At 43.0% G+C, this 26,344-nt stretch overlaps 1 protein-coding gene across 1 annotated transcript in view; it reads left to right on the forward strand.

Moving 5' to 3' along the window:
• Positions 1-2,898: 2,898 nt before the first annotated feature.
• LOC129339510 (uncharacterized) overlaps positions 2,899-26,344 on the forward strand; it is a 37,128-nt gene continuing 13,682 nt past the window's right edge. The window contains exons 1-10 of the mRNA XM_054994090.1: positions 2,899-2,986; positions 5,795-5,839; positions 13,532-13,632; positions 14,453-14,519; positions 18,230-18,318; positions 18,950-19,054; positions 19,795-19,862; positions 20,713-20,809; positions 21,490-21,680; positions 22,657-22,721. Of these exons, the coding sequence (XP_054850065.1) occupies positions 2,899-2,986; positions 5,795-5,839; positions 13,532-13,632; positions 14,453-14,519; positions 18,230-18,318; positions 18,950-19,054; positions 19,795-19,862; positions 20,713-20,809; positions 21,490-21,680; positions 22,657-22,721 (916 nt within the window). The remainder of the gene's footprint in view (positions 2,987-5,794; positions 5,840-13,531; positions 13,633-14,452; positions 14,520-18,229; positions 18,319-18,949; positions 19,055-19,794; positions 19,863-20,712; positions 20,810-21,489; positions 21,681-22,656; positions 22,722-26,344) is intronic.

The following is a 26,344-nucleotide window of genomic DNA, read 5'->3' on the forward strand; positions in this document are numbered from 1 at the left end:
GGAATTATATAACCAAGATAGAATGAATATAAGATAGAAGGAAGTAAAGAGCAACATATAGAGTATGATTTAAATTGATTGACTTACAGTGAATGTATATAATGCTTATAGAAGTACTTAAAGTTATGCAGAATAAGGGACAAATTGTTTGCCCCATATTGACGAGACAAGAAATAAGATAGAATATGGAGTACAAAAGTAGACAAATGACTGTTATTATTAAAGAATATATGCCAGGAATGTAACATTTAGTCGATAAGTGGGAAAGGGAATAGAGATAGCACTGTGCTATAATAGAAGCTTAGAAGAGAAAGTATATGTTTAATAGAATAAAATAAGTTTGAAATGAGTAGGGGGAAAAAACGGATAAGGAGTTGGAAAACTGTTGGAAGTCAACAAAAGGGGGGGGAAGGGAGGGGGTTAGAACTGGAATATCTAAAGGAAATTGATTGTAATAGATATTATAGAGATTTCTAATCCAATAAAAATTAAAAAAAAGAGGGCCCAGAAACCAAATGTTAAAAACAGTTCACTGCAATTAGAACTTATTTTGATGATTTAGTAAAGCATATGAGAGGAGTGGAGATGGCTACATAACAGTCGGAGGGAAGGCTTGAAAAATCTGTCAAGGATGCTGTGAAAATGAAAGTTCATTTTCAAAAGAGAGGGAGCTCTAAGTAGAACAGCTTGCAATCAGAGGTTGGAGGATAAATGCCTGTTTTTTAAGGTATCCTTCAGTTTTGGGGAGGGGATAATATGGAAAAAAATATGTCAGAATGGATTACCCTTCAAATGAAGAGACAGCAAAAGAAGACTGTGCCATGATTGTGCGATTCATTGCAATTCATTTATTAGAATGTCAATTCTCTCTTCTTTCAGTTCAACAATGTCAACAGAAGCCTTAAAGCATTGGTGGTCAACCTTTTCAAGAGAGTTTGGCCTACAGTAATTCATCTTAATGGGGAAGGTGTTGTGATCAGGTCTTTGAATCTCAAATGACCCTTTGATTCACATTTTCTTATTTAAGCTCTGAGTTAGCCTGGAGAGTCAGGAAGAGCAGGGCAATAGAAATGCCATTTGCTCAACTTGAACTGGAACTCCAAGTGCTCCAGTTGGAGTTGCAGGTTAGCGAAGCCAGGAGAGCTCATGAGTAGAGATGGGTACGAACAGCAATAGGAACTAAAAAAAAGCCACGAACAGCCCAATCAGCTGTTCGCGAACAAGCTGATTGTGAGGCCCCCTTCTAAACGAACAGGTGGTCGTTGCAAGCTTCGGCTGTTTGTTGCTGTTCGTCAAGCCAGACAGTCTGGCACCTGCAATCAATTCCCTTGGCAACCAGAGGCAGGGACTGCCTAAACTCTGTCTGAACTCCTGCTGTTACCCTGGAAACCCCAATCTAAGCCCAAATTAGCTTGATAGGCTGGTCTTCCTTTCAAGTGTGGAGCTCCAAATTTGTTACAAGGAAGCAAAGAGCAGGGGGAGGGGGGCTCCCAGCTCTGGTTTTGCAGACAGTGAGGGAGAAACAGTTACTGTTGGCATTTTGAGAGAGAGAGAGTGACAGTGCATTGGAGCTTGAATTTTCTTTGTGTGTGGTGGGATAGGGATCTACCTCTTCAAGTTCCAGGGCTGCTGCCAGGCTGTGTGGCCAAGCTATTATTTATTATTGGTACATTTCCTGCTGCCTGCTCAGGTAGGTATTCTGGGAGTGGTGTGGTAGGGATCTTGATGGCTGGAGGAGGGCCTGCTGGCTCCCACGAACATCGAACATCGAACATGTTCGTGAACAGGTCATGTTCGTCAGTGTTCATTGTTTGTGGATGGCAATGAACAACGAACACCATGTTTGGGTTTTTTTTCTGTTCGTGCCCATGTCTACTCATGAGCCAGCTCTACAAGACAGGTGTTGGGGGAGAGTGGGGGATGGACTGCTCAGCCCAATGCTCCTCTCTCCAGTACAGACTTACCAGTATGGTAAGGTGGACTTTAAGCAACTACCTTGATTTTCAGATCAGGAAGATTTAGGATTGTTTTTTGTGTCTATAACAGACTGCTCTTCACTCTCCCCACTGAGGCAGATTTTCCTGCTGAAATTCTGTTTCCTTGCTTTAATTAAGCTGCCTCAAGCAGTATGTTAATTAATAATCAAGAGGTGGCTGGTGGGCAAATGCTACCAGGATCTGGATTCTGGTGTCAACATGCTCTTATGGGAGAAGTGGTAAGATAGGTTACCAAACTCTTTGAGGGAGAGAGGGTAGAGGCCAAAAATCCTCACGATGCATTGGCCACCTGGAAACTGCAGACTGTATAAAGAGGAGTAATAAAAAATGATGATTGTTACATAATATGATGTCATGTTAGAAAGCTGAAGGATTTTAAAAAATCACTTAATTCTTCTCACTAATTCTCTTTCATTGAGTTTCCTCAATAATATTCACCAAATAAAACAGCTTTATTTTGCATTTGTACTGGGCAATTTTAGAAATTCCTCCAGGACTCAGAGTGTGCTGTTTTCAAACAATAAACTTCTCTCCAGAGGAACTGTAAATAATAAAAAATGAGATGGTGTAATAATAAAAAGAAATATGCAAAATAGACATACTGGAAAGCTTTTCACAGATGTTTCCTTGTATGTTTTCTAATGCATAGATGGAGACAGCAAATAAAATGTGGTTATCTTATAAATGGGGTAAAAGGTGGGGATGGGAGTAAGGCAGTTGTTCCAGGAAAAGGCTATCATTCCAACAGATCTCTGAAGAGATGAAGGACTACATCCCCCAGCATGCTCTGAGATCATGGGTGTGCTCACTGTGGGAAACCACAAGTTGTACTGATGCCATTCCTTAATCAAAAACTCAGATGACTTTTAGTCATTAAGAGAACCTGAGGCAAACAGCTAGCATGGAAACTTGTCTGCGTTACCCCGGCAAGGTGGTAATAGTGACTGGTGGCACCAGTGGTATCGGCCTGGCCAGCGTGAGAGAATTTGGTGAGCATTGAGAGAATTGAGTAGGGATGGAGGAATGGGCAACTTCTGACATCAGGTGCTGGGGTCAAGCCCGCCAGGAAGACCAGGAATGCCAGCTCCCTCAATATCCAATCTGGGGTGGGGAGAAAGAGGGAGGAAGGGAAATGTGCTCTTGATATCCTCAGAGGCACTTGTGTCTGTCCTGTGAACACAAAAAGGTCTTACGTGGTACCACGCAGCATAGAGACTGTTAGGCTTTGACGTACTTGATGTAAAAGGTATATTTTACTTTGGATACATTCCAGAAGTGATTCCTTGCATTGAAAACAGGTTCCAAGAACTATCCCTATCAGCTGTGGTTCAGTTTCTGGGAAGGGCAGGGGGGAGACTGCAGGTGGCATGGTTTCTGTTTTAATAGCAGGTGAAGCTACACCTGCTGAATTTCAGCCTGTTGTAAAGCTCTTGAAGCCCACACTGCCAGAATGAAAAGCATTAATTGTACTTCTGGATATATTTTCTGACACTGGAACTGTGAGTCTGTGGCTGGAGATCTTGGATGCCCAGAGTGTAAGAGTGGTAGTTTTTTTCCTTGCTGGGTCTCAGTGTTGGGGTAGGCTTTACCTGTTGAATGCCTGCTTGTGAGGCTGCCATTAATTTTCAAGGAGGGAAATGGCAGCTGTAGTGGTTTAAATAGGATGAGCAGATGCAAAAGAAGACCCAACCCCTTTGCTTATAAACTGTGTAGACGAGGGATCTCCTCCACCAATGTGTAGGTAAAGTAGATCTCTTACCCTTATGCCCTCTTTAAAGGTTCATGAGGATATTTGGTTGGCCAGTGAGGGAAAGAGGATGTAAACCAGGGTAGCCCTTTGGAATGATTTAAAAGGGCTCTTTTTCCATTTCATTTATTTATTTCATTAATACTCCAGTTCCCTCCCCCGCCCCAAATTGGGATGTAAAGCAATTTACAACATTCTCTGCTTCTCCATTTTACCCTTTCAACATCAACCCTGTGAGGTAGGTTAGGCTGAGAGTGTGTGACTGGCCCAAGGTCACCCAGAAAGTTTCCCTGGCATAGTGGGGATTTGAGCCTGGGGTCTCCCAGAGCCTAGTCTAACCATTATCGCATGCTAGGTTATGTTCTGTGAGGCTCTGTGAAGCTTTGAGACCCATTGATTGGGAGAAAAGCAGGACCAAAATCTTTAAAATCAATAATAATTGTGAAAAAATGTCACCACACGTACTATTAACGGTTTCTCTAGAAATGCATCTCTCATCACAGATTAATCACTGGGAGTACAGTTTATGTGTAAAGTGTGTGGAAAGTAGGCAGGGTACTGTTGCTCCAGCCTTCTGCCTTGAGTAAATAATGTCCTGTCCCTTTTACATGAGTCAAATGGATGCTATTTACCAGGTGACATTATTCACCTCCATGTTGTGAATAGATTTAGCTGTCCATTTTTACCTATTAAGCCTCTATGAAAGGGACTGGACATTTTCCTCCAGGCCAACACACTCTAACAACAAACAACAACAACAACAACATTCAATTTATATACCACCCTTCAGGACAACTTAATGCCCACTCAGAGCGGTTTACAAAGTATGTCATTATTAGCCTAAACTACCTCACAGAGTTGATATTGAAAAGATGAAATGGAGAGAAACAGAATGATGTAGGTCGCTTTTGGTTCCCGCCCCCCCTCCTCAGGAGAAAGGCCAGATATTAGTGAAGTAAATGAATAAATTGTGTACAGGAATCAAATCAGATGAAGAAAAATGTGGTTAGAACAATTCTGGCCTCCTCCTTTTTGCTATCCAGACACTGGTATTTGCTCAATGCCCAGTAGGGTTGCCATGGTTACAACCTCCCAGTGAAGCAGGGGTGCATGTCTGCAACTGGTGCAACATCACTTAAGGAAGTGACGTCATTGCACTCTCAGGAGCGTGCATGCCATGTGTGTTTGTAGTATTTCTGGTGGTGGTGGGCTGTGTCACTGGGAGGCTTGCCACCTAAGTCCCAAGATAATCTGCTGTGTATGTGTGTTTGTACATGCATGCTTGGTTTTTCCTCCCTCCACTGTCGAGGCATGTTTTATGAGCGCTGATGAATGATCCTGTCTCTCAGGCATGGTTCTGGGGTAAAGGAAGGAGACCATTGATTTCTTTTTTTCTAAGATAGAAGTTCTACTTGGGAAGGATGCTGTTGGAGAACAATTATTCTACTGTATATGAAAGGCAATTTAAAAAATGGAGCTCTGTATATGCACGTTTTTTTAAAAAAAGTTAATACTCAGCACCAATAAAACTTGTTTATCCATACAACTACAAATTAAGGATATTTGCACTGATGATTTTGCAAGGTGGTGTTTTATTTCACCATAATGAAGTTTACTTTGTCACTCCCAACATTTTTTCTGATAAATGCATGGGAGGGGTGACTTTGCAGGTTACACCATTCTGTTTCAAGTCTCAGGGTTTAGCCCTGGAGCACGTTCTTGGTTGCATGATGGAAAGAAGTCAGCTGACAGAACAAGGAAGTGGAATGCACACACACACACACACAGAGGCAAGAGGGCTTCAGGGAGGGCCTTCTCTTCATTGGAGACACTCTGGTGATTTGTGGCAACCTGTGGAAGGTTGCCCCTCCTGAGACTGCAAACAACTCTTCGACCTGCAAAGTGTTTGTGAGTTTCTGTGAAGACTTAAATGGTGGGAAAGGCAGGAAATGAGTCTTGTAAACAAAAATAAATCTATTGGTATGTATCTCTCTGTGTGCGCCAAGCCTCTGACGTTTGTCTTGCATTTATTTCTCCTCTTGCTCTTCAGTTCGCCAAGGTGCCAATGTGGTTTTCTGTTCAAAAGCATCCGAAGGTGAGTCAAGAGCCACTTTCCTTACCCCCCCACCCAAGACAGGTTTCCATTATTTCCTTAAAAAATGTAACCTCTACAGTGAACCTCCTTGAGGCAGCCTACAAAGGAAAACTAAATAAAATCATAGAGGCACATAACACTGTTAATTTTTAAAAAATTAAAAACCTTGCAAGAGCATTATAAAAACAAAAAACAAGGGTTAGTTGCCTAACATGATATATTTATTCATTCAGTTTTTGTACTGCTTCTCTTCAGTTAAGAACTCAGGCTAGAAACTGACTATAATGACAATTTCCAAGGAACAAACCCTTTTTTAAATGTCCAGGTAAAAAGAAATGTTTTGGCTCAAGGTGAAAGGCATTTCAGAGGTCTGTTGGTCACCAATATCATACCTGCAGGCATGGAGAAGAAGGCTTCAGAAGAGCATCTGAACTTGGGGGCTGGACAATATGGGAGGAGATAGCCCTCCAAGGAGCCTGGCAACAAGTTATTTATTGTAAGAACCAATACTCTGTATTGATTCTGGCTGGGAAGAGAGAGGCAGCTAGTAGAGACCTTTGGATATGGGGTGAGATGATCCCTGTATCCAACCCCTTACTCTCTCCTGCTTCCAATATATATTAGGTTAGCTGAAAGTATGATGTTGAGGGTAGTAGATAGAGGAGGGAGAGGAAGCTGGAATGATAAAATTGTGGCCAGAGTGGTAACTCCCATCTTCTGCTTCAAGTACTGCCAGAAATGAATACTTGTAAGAAATTTTAAGTTCATTGTCATGTCTTCTGTGAAGCCTTATATGGGAACTGTGCATACGAAGGCCTGCTGTGGATATTCCAAAACTCCTAAAGGAGCGAGATGCTTGCCTTGCCTTTTCATGTGCTTTTCCTTCTGGCACGGACATGGCTATAAAAGGCGGAACAAGTGGCTCCCTCCTTCAGTTCTTCTTTAGCCACCATTGAAGAAGGACGTCTCTGAAGATAGCTTCTCGATTCCGATTGACTCATGCGAGTTCAGTCCTTTGGATCCATGGTATCCAAAGGGCTCTTCAAGAAGTGTTCACATTGCGGAACTAAAATAGCTTAATCTGATGGGCATGAGAAGTGTCTCCAGTGCTTGGATGTGGGACATGATACTGTAAGGTGTAGGGTCTGTAAGAATTTCACACCCAAGGTGTGCTATGAAAGAGCGTTGCACCTGAAAGCAACTTTATGGGATTCAGCCATGAAGGGTGCGTCTGACCCCAACAATTCAAATGCTGCAGGGAAAAGACCACAGCACCTAGAATGGACCTTCTCGGTACCTCCTACAAGCTCTACTCGGCCATTAAACAGGGCCAGTTGGCTGCAACGACTCAGATAATGGTTCCATCTCAATGCCAGTTGGAACCGCCCTCCAAAAAGTCTAAGCACATTGAGAATAAACTATCTTCAAAGTCTTTAAAGAGGGAGAAGTCCTCTTCAGCTCTGACCTCAGCAATGGTTTCAAGCCCTCTAATAGTTCCAAGTTACCATCTCCAACTTCTCAATGGTGGTCCGACTTGGTCCTGTCACTGTCTGAGAGGAAGATCCCAGATAACATGGAAGTTGTCCTGCCTATTTCTCCATTCCGCTCTCCCTGTTACTGCCTGTAGAACAGCATAAGAGATCGTCAGATAAATATGCAGCAAATAGCTCAGTCTCTTTGTATGCAGCCTTTATTGACCTAAAACCCGCCTTTGACTCTATAAGCAGGGCCAAACTATGGCATAAATTGGAAGCCCCGTCTATAGATCCAAGGCTTTTATACTTCATTCTAGCCCTGTATTTAAATACATCTCTTAAGATAAGATGCCACAAAAATGGACATCTCATAAATTCTATTCTTACATTAGAAGGTGTGAAACAAGATTTTGTATTGGCATCACTTTTATTTATTTTTTACATCAATGATATGATTAGCAGAGTAGATAATCCAGATATCCACCCACTCACACTAGCTGAGTGAAAGATTACGGCATTATTATATGCCGATGATGTAGTATTGCTATCTAGACCCCTGTGGGCCTTAGAAGGGCATTGAAGGCATTCAGCCTGTTTGGCAATGAAAACCAGTTAGAGATCAACTACAAAGAAAACTAAGATCATGTCATTTGGTACGAGACCCAAAGTGAGGGTATTGAGTATAAATGGCCACAGTGTGGAACAGGTGGTGAGTTTTAAATACCTGGGATGATGTTACAGCCATCTAGGCTAAGAAATGCCCATCATGAGCAGGCTGCTGTTATAGGTCAAAAATCCGCTCAGACCATATTAAAATTTTTCCATACTAAAAGGGGGGCAAGTATAAATTCAAAATTGTACTGCAACTTCTATATGGAACAATATTAGGTTCTCCATCTTGTTCTTATACCCCACTGGGACCAAAACCAGATCTAAGCCCCACTTGAGAGAGTGCAGTCAAAATTCTTAAGAGCAGTATTTGGCTTTCCCAAATGTGTTCCAGTTGCAAGGCTGTGACTTGAATCTGGCTTTATCAGAATGGAGGCCAGGGTATTCCTTGCCTCCATTAATTTCTGGCTTAAGTTGAACTACTTGCCCCAAGGTTTAATACCATTAACTCTTCAAGATTGTTTTTAATCTCCCTCTCTCTCCAGAGGCTTTGCTAAAAATGGGACTAGACCAAGTGAAGGCAGCAAGTGTTTGATAATGAACACCAGGGTCCCAAATTTTCTGGCTCCTGGGAACATCTGATATGTTGAAGCCCTGGCTGTCAGTCTCTCGTTACTAGAGATTTCGACCCACCATAGGGCATTTTCTGCGGTGGTGGAAGGGTGATACAGAAAGATCCCTATGCGTGAGAGGGTCTGCCCTTGTGGAGATGGCATGGTGGAGACAATTGAGCATGGTTTGCTCCACTGTCATTTTTACATGGAAATCCGTGCAAAGTTTATCTTTCCTTTCCTAGGTAGGCTCGTGGGTTGCTCTGATATGGAACTTACTAGTAAATTTCTTCTAGGTGTCAACCCAGTAATTACTGCTCCCTGTGCTAGTTTCCTTGCAACAGCTTGTAGAATTCCTAAGCAAGTAGTATGTAATGCAGTTGATTTTTAAATATTTTATATTGTATTTTACGTATAAACTATGATTTATGTTTTGTAATTTTATATGTTCTACCCAAAGGAATACTTTTGGGATGTTCTATGCTGGTCTTTGACCATAATAATAAACTATATCTATCCATAAGAGGTCTTTGGATCTGCCAAAACTGATAACAGGGTAGAGCCAACTCCACATCATATTTGACGCTGGTTCTTCTATGGTCCTTACGAATCCCCATACCAATATTATTCCTATGGGTGTGAAGGATCTCTGGAGTTCTACCCACCACCTTACTGCTATTTCCAAGAGGATGACGTTCATGCAATAGTTCAAACAGAAGAGAGGCAAGAAAAAGAAAACTATGTCCCGGTTTGAGAGAATGTGGAAGCTTCAGTTCCAATTCTCAACCCTTCTGACCTTTCTGATGATGACTCCAATGTCGGATCCAATATCACATCAGAACCATTGCCTCTAGAATTTGTCACAGAGGATTCTGCTATGTCTTTTTCTGAAGACGTGTGCCTATACACTGAGCAATTGTTAGAATGGCATGATCTCTAGAAATTAAAGTGACCTGTGGCCCCCACCCCAACATCTTTGGATCCGATATTCTAGGTCCTTCATTACGAAGCTTCAGGTCCAGTACCTTTCCCTATTATGCAGGGCATGTTGGATGTCACCAAGGACATAGCCTTGACTCCAGCAGTGTCCAAAAAACTAGACGCCATGTATAAGACAAAGAAGGAAAGGATCAGGCTTCCTCTTCACTTACCCTCAAGCTAACTCCATTGTCACTGAAATTCTGCAGGGTAAAGGTTTTCCAAAGAACACAGGCCATTTGGTTCCTGTTGACAAAGAGGGGAGGAAGCTGGACATTCTCAGCTGGAAGGTTTATGCCTCTTCAGCCCTGAACTTCAAGATTGGCAACTACGAAGCCAATACGGCATGGTATCAATTCTTCCTTTGGGAGAAGATTAGCCCTTATCTTAGCTTGATTCTGGATGAGAAGCAGAGACTGGCAAAAATTCTCCAGGGACAAGCTCTCCAACTATCTAAACAACAGATAAATATTGCCAGGCACATTGGAGACTGTTCTGCCAGAGCCATGGCCTCAGCTATAGTAATTCATAGGCATATTTGGCTCCTCACCACAGAACAAAGGACAGTCCCATTTGAGGAGACTGCCCTGTTCTCCACTCCTACTGACTGGGTCTTCTAAGCATTATGCCCATTCACCCCTACAAACACAGGTTCCCTACAAGACTGTACCTGCCTTACAATGTCAAATATAATCAGTTCCAGTTCCAGCCAATATACCATATGCCGAGAGGTCTCCATCTGACTCCCTCCTCTTCAGTTCCAACTCAGCCTAGAAGGAGGTATTTCTGACCAAAGTCTAAGTATGGGGCCAGGTCACCCAGAGAGCAGTAAACAGGGCTTTTGAAACCAAACCTTCCCAGTCTATGCCTGGCAACCAAACTCTTCCACTATGAATTTGGGAGTCTGTTAGTTGAGAGAAATTGGTGTTGGCTATAATCAGTCAAGGATATCACCTAGAATTTATGATAACACCCCCCAACATTTTGCACTTCTTTGGGACTGGGCTATTTAACATTGGGTCTCCCTATATGCCATTCATATAGATGGCAAGGACAATGTTCTGGCAGATTCCCCCAAGTCATTCAAAGTCCCAGAGCTATGAGTGGTCCATCCACATGGACTTCCTTTGCCCCATGTTTGCACGATGGCGGAGGTATCCAAGCATAGATTTGTTTGCAATAGATCTCAGCAAGAGATGTCCTCAGTACTGCTCTCAAGCAGGGAAAGAGAAATCATCTCTCAGGGACATTTTTCAGATCCCATGGTAGGGCACCCTCCTATATGCATTTTCCCCTCTTCCCCTTATGACTCTGACTCTCAGCAAAATGATGAGGGAATGTTCCTTGGCTATCATAATGGGCCCTTATTGGCCGAGACAACCCTGGTTTGCCACATTGCACCAGATGTCCCATGGCAGAATTCATTATTTTCCATTGGTGCCATACCTTCTGCACGACGATGTGGTGCTTCACCACGTCCTGGACAAACTTAAATTAACAGCCTGGTTCGTTTCTCCTCTAAATGATTTTTTCCCTCTCCAGTCCAGAAGGTCCTCTTGGAGGCAAGGAAACCATCTGCTAGGAAATATTATCTGTCAAAGTGGAAGGGATTTTCCTTACGAACTGTAGGCAATCACTTAGATCTGTCAGGTTCAGTGCGTATATGAGCTGTACTGACTCCATTTTTTAATGCTTCTAGTGTTTAAGTGCTTTCCCCACAGGTGCACAAGTTCCCAAGCAGACTTCTCACCGAACGAGATTGTTTTGTCTAACAACGTTCCACCCAAGATTGGCCTTGAGAGAGTCCAGCTTCCCAAGACTGAAAGATGTTGTTTTGAGAACTGTGGGGGGAGGCTGGTTCAGCTGGGAACTGTTACTTTGTACCTCATGCTTTGCTCTTCATTGGTAACAATGCTCTTGTACCATCCTGAATCTCCTATTCAGGACAGTGGACTATAATGAACCATTTCTGCAGTAAAGTTTCCTTATTCAAACAATGGACTCTTGTTTGCTTGTAGAGGAGAACCTGTAGGAAGGACATTATCTAGCCACAGTCTGACAAGATCTGGTCTTGGTCCCATTACCATTAGTGTCACACTATCTGCTCCAACTTAAGGAGCTGGAGCTAATTCATCCATTAAGGTACACTTGGTGGCCATTTTGGCTTCTCATGAGTTTATCAATGAAAAATCTCTATTTGCTCAGCCACAGTGTAAATCTTTCCTTAGAGGCTTAGCTAACTTATACTCTCCAGCATTCAAATCCATTTGTCAGTGAAGTCTTTCCCTGATTCTGGCTTCTCTGATGCACAAACCTTTTGAGCCCTTGGCTACCCACTCAAGGTTCTGACAACTAAAAGAGCTTTTCTGATGGCAATCACTTCGGCTAGGAGGCTGAGTTGCAAGCCCTGAGACATGAACCTCCCTTCCTTAAAATCTTTACAGATAAGGTCGTCCTCCATCCAAGCCTGCCCTTTTTGCCAAAGGTTATCTCAGCATTTCACTTGAACCAAGACATTGTCCTATCTGTCGTCTGTCCTACTCCTACCACAGACACTGAGAGGCATTCACACACCTTGGACATCAAACAGGCCTTGTGCTTCTATCTGGACAGAACAGCTTCCTTCCGCAGGGACCCCAACCTCTTTGTCTCCTTCCAAGATCATAGGAAAGGCCTGAAAGTCAACACTCAGACTATCTCTGGATATTCTGGCTGATTGAAGAATGTTACAAACACACAAACCAACATTGTCCACTAAACATCAGAGTGCACTCCACAAGGGTGCAGGCAACATCACTGGCTTTCAGCCTAGGTGTTCCTCTAGTTGACGTGTGCAAGGCAGCTACCTGGTTGACACTGTCTGCTTTCATGAAATATTACACCATTGAGATGGACTCTAGATAGGACACAGCTGTTGGCAAGGCAGTCCTGAAGAGTCTTTTTCAATAAAGAGCAACATGATCACTTCCTGGGTAAGTTAGTTCATTAATCTCCCATGTGCGGCTGCACAGAAGACACAGCTATGAAAACAGGAGTGTGTTTACCTGTAACTGTTGTTCATCGAATGTTCTTCTGTGCAGACACACATCCCTCCCTCCTTTCCCTGCCGTGAGCTCTTTGTTACTACATGTGTGTGTGCTTTTACTTTTTCACCGGCAGCTTAGAGTACTGATGGAGGGAGTTGCTCGCTCTGCCTTTTATAGCTATGCCAGAAGGAAGTGCGCATGAAAAGGTGAGATGAGTGTCTCACATGTTTAATAGCTTTGGAACATCCATGCCATGTGCAGTTCCCATGTGTGTCCAAACAGAGGAACATTTGAACAACAGTTACAGATAACTGCATCCCTGTTTTCTGTTCGTCAAGGAGAGAGTCGCAAAGACAGCAAGAGAAATATGCGGATTATGGAAAGAAGGATTGTCAGACCTTTTATGATACCTGTATAGTCAGGGTTTTTTTTCAGCTGGAATGCAGTGGAACGGAGTTCTGGAACCTCTTGAAAATGGTCACATGGCTGATGACCCCGCCCCTTGATCTCCAGACAGGGGGGAGTTTAGATTGTCCTCTGCGCCGTGGTGTGGAGGGCAATCTAAACTCCCTTCTGTCTAGAGATTAGGGGGCGGGGCCACCAGCCATGTGACCATTTTCTCCAAGGGCAAAGCACTGAGTTCCACCACCTCTTTTCCCAGAAAAAAAGCCCTGTGCATAGTCATTACGTTTGTTCTTTCTCCCTGTTCCAGTAGGCAACAGGGGACTGAACCTGTTTCCCCAAGGAGCTTCTCCCTTTCAAACAGACTATTTAATTTTGCAGCACTTCTAGGCTGCTTTTCTCCAAACGTAGAGAAAAAAAACAAGCAGAGGGAGGAATACTGTCTCCACACATTTAGCAAATGTTCTCGTGTATTTGGAACTTGGACATAGTTGGAAAAACAGATTCAGAGATAAACAAAAGGCTATTCAAAAAAAGAAAGGGATTGAAAATTTATTCTGCTGGTAAATGTTCTGCTCTATCCCCTTGCAGCGGAAAGAGGACAAGCAATTCAGGGAGAGCTGCAGGATTCTGGGTGCCCAGGTGATGCATACTTTCAAGTCTGTGATGTCCGTAAGGAGACAGACATTAAGGTAAGCTAAAGATAGCCTTGATTTGGATAGCCCAAGGGAGCCTGATCTCATCAGATCTCAGAAGCTAAGCAGGTTCGGCCTTGGCTAGTAATTGGGTGGGAGACCTCCAATGAAGACCAGAGTTGCAGAGGCAGACAATGGCAAACCACATGGGTTCGTCTCTTGCCATGAAAACCACACCAGGGGGTCACCATAGATTAGGCATGATTTGAGGGCACTCTCATCCTTTGGGGGTTCTTCATCATTTTCCAGAATTGTTCTCTCAGGTCTGTACTCTGTACTTATTCAAATTATGTTGTCTGAATGTGTTGTGACATAGTTCTTCTGGGCCTTTTTTATTTAGGCTCCTCTTTCATACATTCTTTGTCACCCGCTGAGTCCCATATCTCTCCTCTGCTAAAGTGCTTGTATGAGGTCCCACTTGATTCCACCATCAACTTTAAAGTTCTAGTCCTCACTGTCATAGCAGATCCTTCCATTAGTGGGTGCAAGATGTTCTGGAGACTGACAATGGGCAGGGCTCAGTGGTTGAGCACAAGCATTGCCTCCTTGACAGTGGGCCCAGTCAGGTTGGAGGCATTTCAGAGCTCCTTATCAACCAAATGCCTGAGCACTCTCTTCCCAAGCTGCAGCTGGCTTTGTCCTCCACCCTACATATGTACACTCTTCACTCATGCCTTTCCTTTCATTCTTCTTTGTCTCCCAGGCTTCAAATACATTTGGCCCAGGTTAATTCAAATGGTCTCTTGCACCTGAATGCTAGGACTCTCAATTCTGTTGTTATCCTTCCCTGATCTCTCTTTATCCTCTGTTCCTGCAGAGGTTGATTTTGGTAACTATAGAACGTTATGGACGCCTGGACTGCCTGGTGAACAATGTTGGAGATGGTGAGTGATTTTCAAACTGGTGGGCTCAGGGAAGAATTTGGGAAGGACGTATCTGGATGTATGTTCCTTGATTATTCCAAAGCCATAATTGACTTGTTTAACAAAAGTTTTGAGATACAGTTTTGGATGTCTCTTATGCAAAGAGGAAGAGAAAAAGATCCCGCAGGGGGAAGCAAGCGCTAGTGAGACTGGGCAGTAGGGGGGTACCTTCTTTCTCAAGGTGTTTTTCCTTGTCTGTCTGCAAAATGCTATTTGTAGGCTTTTCTTCTAAAACTCTGCACACTCTCGCTCAAATCACAGGGCAGCAACTTTAGCTCCTCTCTTTGTATCCAGTGTCTTGATTTTTTATCCAGTGTATTAATGGGACCAATAAAGCTTTCGTTACTCATCATTTTTTTCAGTTTCCTGACTGTTGTCAATAGCAATAACTTTGCAGGTGGCTGTTTACAAAGAAACTAAAAAAATGATAATGTCCTAATAATACAAAGTCTGTTTATATAAAGACAAGTTTCCTGATTGACTCATCAATGTCCAGCCCTTATCCCTGGACCTAGAAACATGAAATTTGGGGAGAACACTCCTTTCATGATGTAGGTAAAAAGTAAAGGTAATCCTCTGTGCAAGCACTGAGTCATTATTGACCCATGGGAAGACATCACATCACAATGTTTTCTTGGCAGATTTTTTATGGGATGGTTTGCCATTGCCTTCCCTAGTCATCTACACTTTACTGCTAGGAAACTGGGTACTCATTTTACTGACCTCAGAAGGATAGAAGGCTGAGTCAACCACGATGGGGAGAACACTCCTTTCATGATGTAAACACCCACTAAAAAAAGATTTTAAGAAATTTGCCCCCTAAGGGGGTAAAAGGGGATCAAGTTTGGTGAGCCAGTTTGGTGTAGTGGTTAAGAGCACAGGACTCTAATCTGGGGAGCCGGGTTTGATTCCCCACTCCTCCACTTGAGGCCAGCTGGGTGACCTTGGGCTAGTCACAGTTCTTGGGAGCTCTCTCAGCCCCACCCACCTCATAGGGTGATTATTGTTGTGGAGATAATAATGACATACTTTGTAATCCGCTCTGAGTGGGCATTAAGTTGTCCTGAAGGGTGGTATATGAATCGAATGTTATTATTATATTATCAAATGTTTCCCCAAAGGGATACAGCTTCCACGTGTGGCTGGCAGGCTGCTGCCTGCTTGCACACACACACACACACACACACACACACACACACACACACACACACACACACACACACACACACACACACACACACACACACACACACACACACACACACACACACTGCCAGCTTGGCCACTCTTCCCTGATTGGACAAGCCTTTCAAGCTCATTTGCATATGCAGGCTGATTGGGGCTCACAACATTCTGTACCTCATTCTCCCCCAACAGTTGGAACACAGAGGTCGTTTTTGTATGTGGCCGGATTAGTCTTCACCCCCAACATTCTAAACAGTCTGCAGTTGCTATTAGGAGTCATTGAATGTGTCCTGAGGTAAAATGCACCTCCCAGTCTTCCCCTCAAAGTTCATGAGGGTTGCCAATCTCCCTGTGGGCCTGGCTTTCCTGTGTGACTTGCAAATACACAGAGGCGCTCCCTAGAGGAACAAAATACTGAAATACACCAAAGGGTTCCCAGGGGTTATAATGCACAAAGAACACTAATCAGCCTGAATTCTATATACAATATTTGTAAATATTTATCAAAAGTGAACTTGATATGTGAAATGAACTCTATAACATATTATACATCCTTCATTCATCACAACAGTAAACATCCGACTGCGCTAATTGGCAAGTGTCTCCTCACAAGCCCTAGTTTCTGTATATAAGGCAACCAAAATTGACATAATTTCAGTCTTAGAAACTGGAGACTATGCCAAATCCACACTTTTTTTGGACCAAGTATATTCTCTGTCCAAAGTCAATAAAGGAAATGATGACTGTCAAAACACGTTGTCTTCCTCCTGTCGGGTGGGTAAGGACGCGCGTTGCAAAACCACTTACTGTGGAGATATTATTCTTTTGTTTCTTGCCGTCGGTGGAACTATGAAGGTGTAACGGGGACCCAAGGGAGTCCCCCCGCCCTACAAGCGACCGGCAAAGATGACTTGTTTCATGTGGCGTTCACTTCCTCATGGGCGAGTTCAATATCCACCACCGCAACAATTCTCTACAAATAAAAAGTGTTTTTAGAAAGTATCCCATTGGTAATTACTTCTTAAGACAGTCAATATGAACCATGAGCCGAAAGTGGACACTTACCCATGGTTCAAAGTAACATTCATGTGCACGATACTCAATGCACTCCACTACGGTCGAGGTAACAACCCCTCTCTCCTGGATTCTTAAATAGAACGCTTACTTCGAAAATTTAAAGTGACAGCGATTCCACACAGTGTCTATAACACATAATGACCAAAATTCATGAAGCAAACACTGATACAGAATTATACAAAACATGACAGATTCAATTCAGAGTTCAGACCTCCGGGATGTAAAGACCCCAACTTCCCTTCTCAAAAAGTACTTTTGGCCGGAAGACGGAGATTCTCTAGTGGACACATACAATACTGTGAATTTAAATTCATTTTCATTATGATGGTGCTCTTGAAAATGTTCAACTAAAGGGGCCATCCAAGACACAGTTTCTTATCCTCAATTGATGTTCCATGATTTGGGTGCATACGGGGTGGGTGGTACTTCCCACATATAATTTATTACAGGAGCAACTGATCAAATACACAACTGATTTGGTTTGACAGGTGGAAAAATGAGATAACCGCTGGCACTTGCTTTGCACTTGCAAAGCAAGTGGCAATGCCCATCCCCTGCCTTCACCCAGCTAGGATCAGGAGTGGAGCAGGTGGCAATTCCCCCCCCCCGCTTCACCCAGCTGGGATCAGGTGTGGAACAGGTGGTGATGCTTTCACCCAGCTAGGACCAGGTGTGGAGGAGGTGGCAATGCCCGCCTCTTACCTTCACTCAGCTTGGCTCGGGAGAGGAGCAGCTGTCAATGCTCACCTTTCACCATCAACCAGCTGGGATCAGGAGCAGAGGAAGTGGCAATGCCCACCCCTGTGAAGGCGGTCTATGTGTGGACATTGCCACTTGCTCCACTCCTGATCCTAGCTGGGTGAAGGCAGAGGACTCCTCTGTTGGGTGAAGGGGGATGGGCTGGAATCAGTCACAGAGGAGGAGTCAATGTCCGCCTGCCCGCCCTCCCCTTTCTAGAGCCTGTTGTATTTTTCCCCACAATGGACTTTGTTACTAGTAAGTATTATAACTGGATTTAAAGTAGTTAAATATCATAGCGAAGCACAGCTAGTATTTCTATAAAGCTCCTGGAACTCCCTCTCCTGAGTCTGCAGTTTCCCTCACACACCCCTTCTAAAGAAAATACTATCTTCCTTTAAAGAATAATTAACTGGTGGATGTTGCTATTCCAGGAAGTAGTAATGGCCATTAGTTCAATTAGTTCAATTGGAGAATTAGACCACCAATTAGACATGATGATGAAATGAAACCTCCTTACTATTTTTAAAAAAAATATTACTAACCAAACAAACAAATGTGAAAACCATCAGCGTATTGTGAGGCTGGTGATCTGTTCTCTTGCTCTTTGTGAATCTTGACTCTGGGAAACTCGTTTCCTGGTTATATCCCCTTGATCCTTTTGCAAACAGGTGCTGCTGTAACTATAGATGATGTGAGTGCCCAAGACTTCCGCAACCTCATAGAACTCAATGTTGTGAGCTGTTTGTTAGCATCGAAGGTGAGTGATTCTAATGTATAAGCACTTTCCCTCTATCATGAGGGCATCTGGCTTCCTCCAGAGCTGAAAGTCAAAGAGAGAACCCCCTGGAGTGGTATACATTTTAGAGGTGCAATACATTACCTGCATATGTCAGTCTTCTGGTGCCCAAATCCATAGGCCATGGTGTCCAACTGAGGACCTCCTTTGCACCCTAAGCATTCACCCTTATCATCTCTAGTTGCAAAAATTTCCACCAGCTGTCCTGTGAAGCGGCTCTGCCAATCAGCTCTTCTAAAGTAGGAGAATTAATGCTCTGACTCCAATATACCATGCAATAGATAGGCTTACTTGTACCGGGATTGCCTTTGTGTGTTCTGACTCCAATATATGGGCCCTTTTCACACTGCTTACCTGCTGCCACAACGTCGTGAAATATCACGCAAAACCCACAGAAGATAGCATCTTCTCGTGAGAGTTTTGTGCGATGTCACACAAAACTCTCACGAGAAGATGCTATCTTCTGCGGTTTTTGTGCGATATTTTGCAACGTTGTGGCAGCAGGTAAGCAGTGTGAAAAGGGCCATGGCATCTTTGTGAGTTTCTCTTTGGAGATGAGGCATACCGTTTCTCTTTATATTTTTGTGTACAGTACTCTCTGCCCTACTTACGGGAAACAAGAGGAAACATCATCAACATTTCCAGTATTCTCGCTGTTTTGGGGGGAAAGAATCGTGTGACGTATACCCCAGGCAAGGTAATCCTGACCCAAGGTCAGAATTAGTTGCCAATGTATTTGAATGTTTCTGCTCTTGTGCCTTTAAGAGCAGCTTGATTGGTACATGAATATTTTCACAGAATGGAAGCAGACACTATCACGGGCTCCACCTGCTGACTCTTGTAAATTAAGTTGCTATTAAAATCACCAGAGGAGGCCAGGTTGGTATTTTTCAAGTCAGTTGGCGATTCTCATACATGAATCTAAATCCAGTCTGTAAACAGTCATGGTTTTATGGAATGCAGATTTACCTTCTTTTCATTGTCAGGCTCTGAAAAGCTCAATTAAGCCTCAAAAGTGATATCCTATGTATTTCACCCTTACCTGTGAATCCCGAGTAGGGTTGCCAACCACCGTGAGAAAAAAAGTCTTGTCGTGTTAACAGAGGCTTAATAGGAATGTCATTTATAGGGTATCATTTATCTCCATACTATGGAAAATTTTGCCCCTGAAGTATGTCAGCTTCCCCCCACCCCATTTAACTTATCCAGATGGAACAGTGCTTTGTGCGGATGGTGAAGACAGGTGCTGAAAGTCAATGCTGATGGATGAGGAGGTCTGGACTAGGGTTGCCAACAGGCCTTGAGAAAAGTGTCCTGTCCCAAGACATGCTTAGTAGACTGTTGGATTGTAGACATCATCGCTGTAGTTGAAGGCATAAAAGAAGGCCAAGCCACTTCTGGTCAGTTGGCAATCCTACTTGTGCCTGTATCTTGCAGGGTGCTGTTACTGCAATGACCAAAGCCCTGGCCATAGATGAGAGTAAATACGGAGTACGAGTCAACAGGTAAAAATTATTTTTTATATAAAATTCCCTCAGTGAACATTGTGATTTGCAGAGTAATATCAGGAAAGAAAGGCAGGTCCTCTATACCCCAATGCCAGAAGTTTAAGGTTTTTTACTAAACCAAAAAATGAGATAATAGACGGAGAACATAAGGAAGGGTAAAGGGGTAATGGGGAAACCTGAATTCTACAGAGTGTAATATTCAGAACATTGGGCTGGGATCACATTCTAGAGAAGGTATAAGTAGTACAAAGTCCCCACATTCCTGTCTCTTTCAAGTATTATTCATCATGTGAAGAGAAGCACAAAGAATAGATATGGCACAAAATACGGTAAGTTCTAGAATTACAACTTAAGAAATGAATCCCATTGTTTTCAATCCTATTCGAATTCCCGGGTTTCCCTTAAAAGTTGGGGGGAAGAAATCAACCTGTCTAAGTCCTTGCAGAATCCTGGAGGAGATTTGGTGAAGCAAATGACATCCCTCCAGTGATTCCTTGCAGGCCCGCTGCTTGGGTAACCAAGTATCTGTACCTTTTAAAAAATTGACTTTGGTTATTGCTACTGCTTTTTCTTATGCCATAAACAAATGACTTGTAAATACTGCATGGGCTGAGATTGCAGAAGCTGCGTTCCATTCCATATTTTCCTGAGATGTATAAAGGAATAATCATGCATAGGACTGTAGGCTGATCAATTCACATGGTGTGTTAAACTCTAAGATGGAAGATAATGTCTTTCTAGATATATGATAAACACTTCTTTAAAACTCCATTTGGTAATATGTTTCTTGATATTTCATGATTCCCCTGCCCTTCTTTTTTTAATTCCAAAGCATTTTGAATTCTAGCATCTCACCAGGTTATATCTGGACTCCTTTGAGGGGAAAGATGGCCAATCAGTCACCAGATCCAGAGGCAGAAATGTGGCAAGCCAAAACCCATCAGGCAAGTGCATTGCAGGAAAACAGGAATGGTGGTGCTGCCCATCCAGTACTGCCATCCTTAGAGTCGGGCTTGGAGTTCTCCCAGAATGACAACTACAGAGATCAGTGCCCAGGAGAATATGGCAGCTCTGTATGTTCAGGGAAGCAGAAGTCCTAGAGAGGCTGCATACAGAGGGTAGATGCTCTTGGACTTCTGTTTGTCCTATGGAAGAAGTATCCTTGCTGAGCACTATCCACAAGCACTCTCTCCTGATCTGCCAAACTGGCAACCCTCACTCTACCATGGCCTCTTCCCAGATGGCCCAGACTCGGCCAATCTCAAAACCTAAGCTGGGACAGCTCTGGTTTATACTAGCATGGGAAACCATTTAGGAAATCTAGAGTTGCCACCCAGTGGCAGGCAATCCTTGAAAACCCTACAAGATCACCATGATTTTCCCCATAGGGTTTTTCACATCACACTGTGACTTGATGGGGGGGGGGGAGTTCTACCACATCTAAGATGGTCACATTAGGTAGGGCTGTGAATACACTGGTAGAAAAAGAATTGAATGTCAGAATTCTGCACCAAGGAAACCTGAATTCTACTGCTAATAAATCTCACCCTGCCGAGATCCAGCCCATGATCTAATCTCACATGAGTATAGAATTCTACATTTCTTTTTTTTTGTACATTTATAGCTTATGGGACGTTTTGGGACTGCGGAAGAGGTGGCCTTGGGTGTCCTGTACCTTGCTGCTGATGGAACTTTCTGTACTGGTTTTGACCTCATACTCAGTGGTGGAGCGGAAGTTGGCTTTGGGAAGAAGAGCGAAGTGGATCCTGAGCCTGGCCCAAGTGGGAGTGGGAGCTCACAGGACTCCTCCAGGAAGTAGTAGAGCTGCAAAGTGGGGTGGGGATAAGAGCTAAGAGTCCAGCTGTCATTTACTTAAAGCCATCTTTCCAAGAAGCATTCCAAAATGGTGTTGCATCATGAAGCTTTAGTAAAAGGGGATAAAAAAATGAGACTTGAGAGTCAGTGTGGTGTAGAGGTTAGTGTCTGACTAGGAAGCTTCAGAATGAAAGATGGCAGCTCCTTCTTGGATTCGGCTTCATCTGGAGCAGACTCTGATACTGTAAGCAGGAGCTCAGCCGTGGAATGTCCCTTCAGTTTGTCAGATGCGTGCGCCCAAGGACAACGGGACAATGAAATTGTTGAACTTCATTAAATGCTTCCTGTTAATGTATTGTCGAAGGCTTTCACGGCCGGAGAACGATGGTTGTTGGGGGTTTTCCGGGCTGTGTTGCCGTGGTCTTGGCATTGTAGTTCCTGACGTTTCGCCAGCAGCTGTGGCTGGCATCTTCAGAGGTGTAGCACCAAAAGACAGAGATCTCTCAGTGTCACAGTGTGGAAAAGATGTAGGTCATTTGTATCTACTGAGTAGATACAAATGACCTACATCTTTTCCACACTGTGACACTGAGAGATCTCTGTCTTTTGGTGCTACACCTCTGAAGATGCCAGCCACAGCTGCTGGCGAAACGTCAGGAACTACAATGCCAAGACCACGGCAACACAGCCCGGAAAACCCCCAACAACCTTCCTGTTAATGTTTTTTGTTGAATTCCTTTGGCCAACAACTGTGCATGTTCTTATCCTAAACCCCATCGTTCAATAAAGACGTGGTTCAAACAAAAAAGTGCCATAAATATGCTGTTGCTGTCTGGTTTTGATTCATAAATATGAGTTTTCATGAGGACCTACCCTCCCTAATTGAGCTGGATTTGGTGCATTCTCAACTTCCTTTCCCTCACCTCCGATCTCTCCGCCTGCCTTAGTTTGCTTCTCTCCTTTCACTCCCTTTCAGATGTTTATGGCTGAATTCTGCCTGCTTGCTGGTGAAAGAACAGAAATTTTGCACGTCCTTCAAAAGTAAGATTTCTGACTAGAGAGGCCTTCCCATGTGTGGGTCTTATGCGGCCATCTGCCTTGAAACCAATCAAAGACTCCTTGAGACTAAAGCATGGATAAATACTATCAAATTTTGGTTACATCTACATTTTAAGAATAATGAGGATAGTCTCATCTTTTTACATGCTGATGGAGTCTCAGTCATCCATGTGGCTTGACAACATAGACAAAAAATTTAACTCAATAGGGATTAATATTGAAGATTTGTTTTTCCTCACAGAAAAATCAGCTTATGCACAGATCAAACAAAGACTCCTTGACACTGAGATTCAGAATCTCAGGAGTCTTGCAATAGGCAGATGCTCACCCCTAGGTTTGGGGGTTTTACCCCATGGGTATACGGCAGAATATCTAACTTGTTTAGTGGCCCCACATTATCGCAGAACTTACTCGTTAGCTCGGTTTAATGTGCTACCTTCTGTGATACTTTATGGGAGATTCCATAAAATGCCATATGCTAACAGGTTATGCATTTGTGCTCAGCGAGACATAGAAACCCTGGAACATGTCTTTCTGTATTGTACTTATTACTGTGATATAAAGTTATCTTCCTATTGGCTACCCAGTTCCAAAAAGTTATCGGAACTGTAGCTAAATTTTTGTATCTTGCATCTATGAGGCGAGTTGTGTATTTGTAGACTGAGTTCTGGTTGTGTCAAGTGTTTTTTGTTAACATGGATGTAATGCCAATAAAGGTTGCTGAATTGGAATTGACTAGAGAGGTGGTGGAGTTGGTATAAATTTCGTCACCATGGGATGTATGTGTGCCATATGCCATCAAGTTTCTTCCGACTTATAGTAACCTTATAAATGAAATACCTCCAAAAATGTCCTATCATTAACAGACTTGCTCAGATCTTGCAAACTGGAGGATGAGGTTTCCTTTCTTGAGGCAAGCCATCTCATTTTGGTTCTTCCTCTTATCCTACCACCTTCAACTTTTCCTAGTGCTATTGACTTTTCCAGAGAGTCCTGTCTTCTCATAATGTTGCCAAAGTACCTCCAGCACCACATTTCAAATGAACCAATTTCCTTTCTGTCAGTTTTTTTTTCACTGTCCAACTTTCACATCCATTCATAGTAATGGGGAACACCATAGTGTGGATTTTCTTGATCTTGGTCCTCAGAGTGACATCCTGGGATATTACCAAGTAATTCAACTGTTGAGCCTGCACCTGTTGATGCATCCACAGGTGCATCTCTTTTCATTGGACAGTGCAGTTTTTAAAAAAGGACTCTGCTGATGTGATTCACACCTTTAAAGAAGGCTTCAGAATAGTCATCCTTATCCTCCTGCTGTATTTCCTGGTGCCCACTTCCTTCGTCTCCAAACAAGTAGTCAGTCCTGCTTTTTGTCTACCTCATTGGAGTAGGAGAGGGACACTGAGAGAACACTCAAAACCTCATTTGCGTAGTGGGGCTCAGGTCTTGGACAGGGTGGGCCTTGGGAGCTCCAGGCAAGGGCAATGCAGACCCTGTGGAACTCACGGGAGATCTTTTTGTGTGATTGCATCAAGTGATTCTAAAAGGCAAAGCACCAATTCAGTTCTGTTTTTGCTGCAAGAACAAGTACTGTAGGCTCCTTTGAATTGCCAATTTGCATTTCTCGAAGGTGTAATAAAGTTTTAAGATCTGCATTTGAATGAATGGGGGTGGGGGAAACTGGGATTCTTTTGGCAATTGAGGAGGAACTGATTTGAAACATGTGAATGTACTCACAGGGAGCAAATTGAAGTGTGATTATGTGAGCGAGTGTATGGAAAGTTGGAGGGGGGGGGGGACACATGAAATGAAATTAACTTGAGCATCCCTAGGTAGTTAGTAATATGTAGAGAGACTCTAAGAAGCAAACTTTCAACACAAATGTAAGTTAAGAAAATTTCTTACATCAGCCTTTCAGCAAATCAAAACAATACAACTATTTTTTTCTAACCAAACTTACAGTGGTTACAAAAAACAAACAAACTTGCAATGTCGTTTTAAGTTCAGTTGTGTAACTGGTTGTCTTTGAAACCACTCATAGGAAGCAAGTTCAACTTGTGGATCCAATCAAGTGACTCCTTTGCCACAATCCTTCTGATATGAAGCAACTGGAATCCAGGCTTCTGTCCTCTTCTTCAGAATTACAGCCCTGAAATAATAATATGATTGCAATAATAATAATACCAAATGAAATATAACACCCATCCACCAGTTTTAGTCACTATTGTTCACATACATGTGTTTCTGATTATCTTATTCGCGGTGATAAGAGCACATTAATTGTTATCAAGCTCCCCAGCCACTGGCCTCTTCCTCAACTGCTTGGCTCTAGATACTGACTCTGCTCTCCTGGGCTAAACCAATTAGCTCATTGCGGTGGGGGGGCGTTTACATGTGCAACCTTAGAAAAAGCTTCCTTATGACATCATCCTTATGACATCATCATCTGGTTGTCCTTTTTCTGGCTGTGGAGGGGAAGGTATGGATTTCAGCACTCCCCACTCAACATCCAGTGCTGTTCTCCAACCCAACTGCGGTAAGGCTTAAAGAAAAAAAAAGCATGCTGGGAGATGAAGTCCTTCATCTCTTCAGCGATCTATTGGAATGATAATAGCCTTTCCCTGGAACAACTGTATACTGTGCTTACCCCTTTACACCTTTTATGAGATAACCATCTTTTATTGGCTGTCTCCATCTCTGCATTAGAAAACGCACATAAAACACACACAAAATGTATAAAGAGAATTATTAAAGATACATCTAATAGAAAATTACAAAAATGTGAAAAAATTAATTACAAAATTACAAAAAAACCCATCATTACTGCAATAAGGATAGGTTATAAGGAATGGTAAAGCTACAAATAACACATACAACAAAGACATGATGCTGGCTACATTCCTCTTTTGATCTTCATCAGTCATGATGAGCAATCATATGCAAGTAATTTTGAAGACAAAAATTCAGAAGCTGACAGGTGGTATGCAGTGCAATGCAACTTCAAAGAATAAATATTGTGGACACCCTTTTCATCGGTCATGAACAACCTTGCACTTGTAAATTTGGAAGCCTGTTACAAACATTGTGGATAGATACTGAATTCAGCTTTGGGAAGAAGAACCAGCTGGATCCTGAGCCTGGCTCAAGTGCGTGTGGGAGCTCGCAGGACTCCTTGGGGAAGTAATAGCACTGCAAAGTGCAGTGGGAATAATAGCTAAGAGTCCAGCTATCATTTATTCAAAGTCATCCTTCCAAGAAGAAGAGCTCCAAAAGGTTGTTGCTGTAGCAAAAGGGGATAAAAAATGAGAGACTTAAGAGTCAGCATGGTGTAGAGATTAGTGTCCAACTAGGAAGGTCCAGAATGAAAGATGGCAGCCTCATCTTGGATATAGCTTCACCTGTCCCAGACTCTGACACCGAAAGTAGGAGCTCAGCCATGGAATGTCCCTTCTCTAATTAGGATTCACTTTGTCAGATGCATGCACCCAAGGACAATGGGACCATGAAATTACTGAGTTTCATTAAATGCTTCCTGTTGATGTTTTCTGTTGAATTCCCTTGACCAATCTCAAATCCCACCATTCACTAAAGACATGGCTCAA

This window comes from Eublepharis macularius, chromosome 12 (genome assembly GCF_028583425.1).
Source record: "Eublepharis macularius isolate TG4126 chromosome 12, MPM_Emac_v1.0, whole genome shotgun sequence".
NCBI classification, from domain to species: domain Eukaryota; kingdom Metazoa; phylum Chordata; class Lepidosauria; order Squamata; family Eublepharidae; genus Eublepharis; species Eublepharis macularius.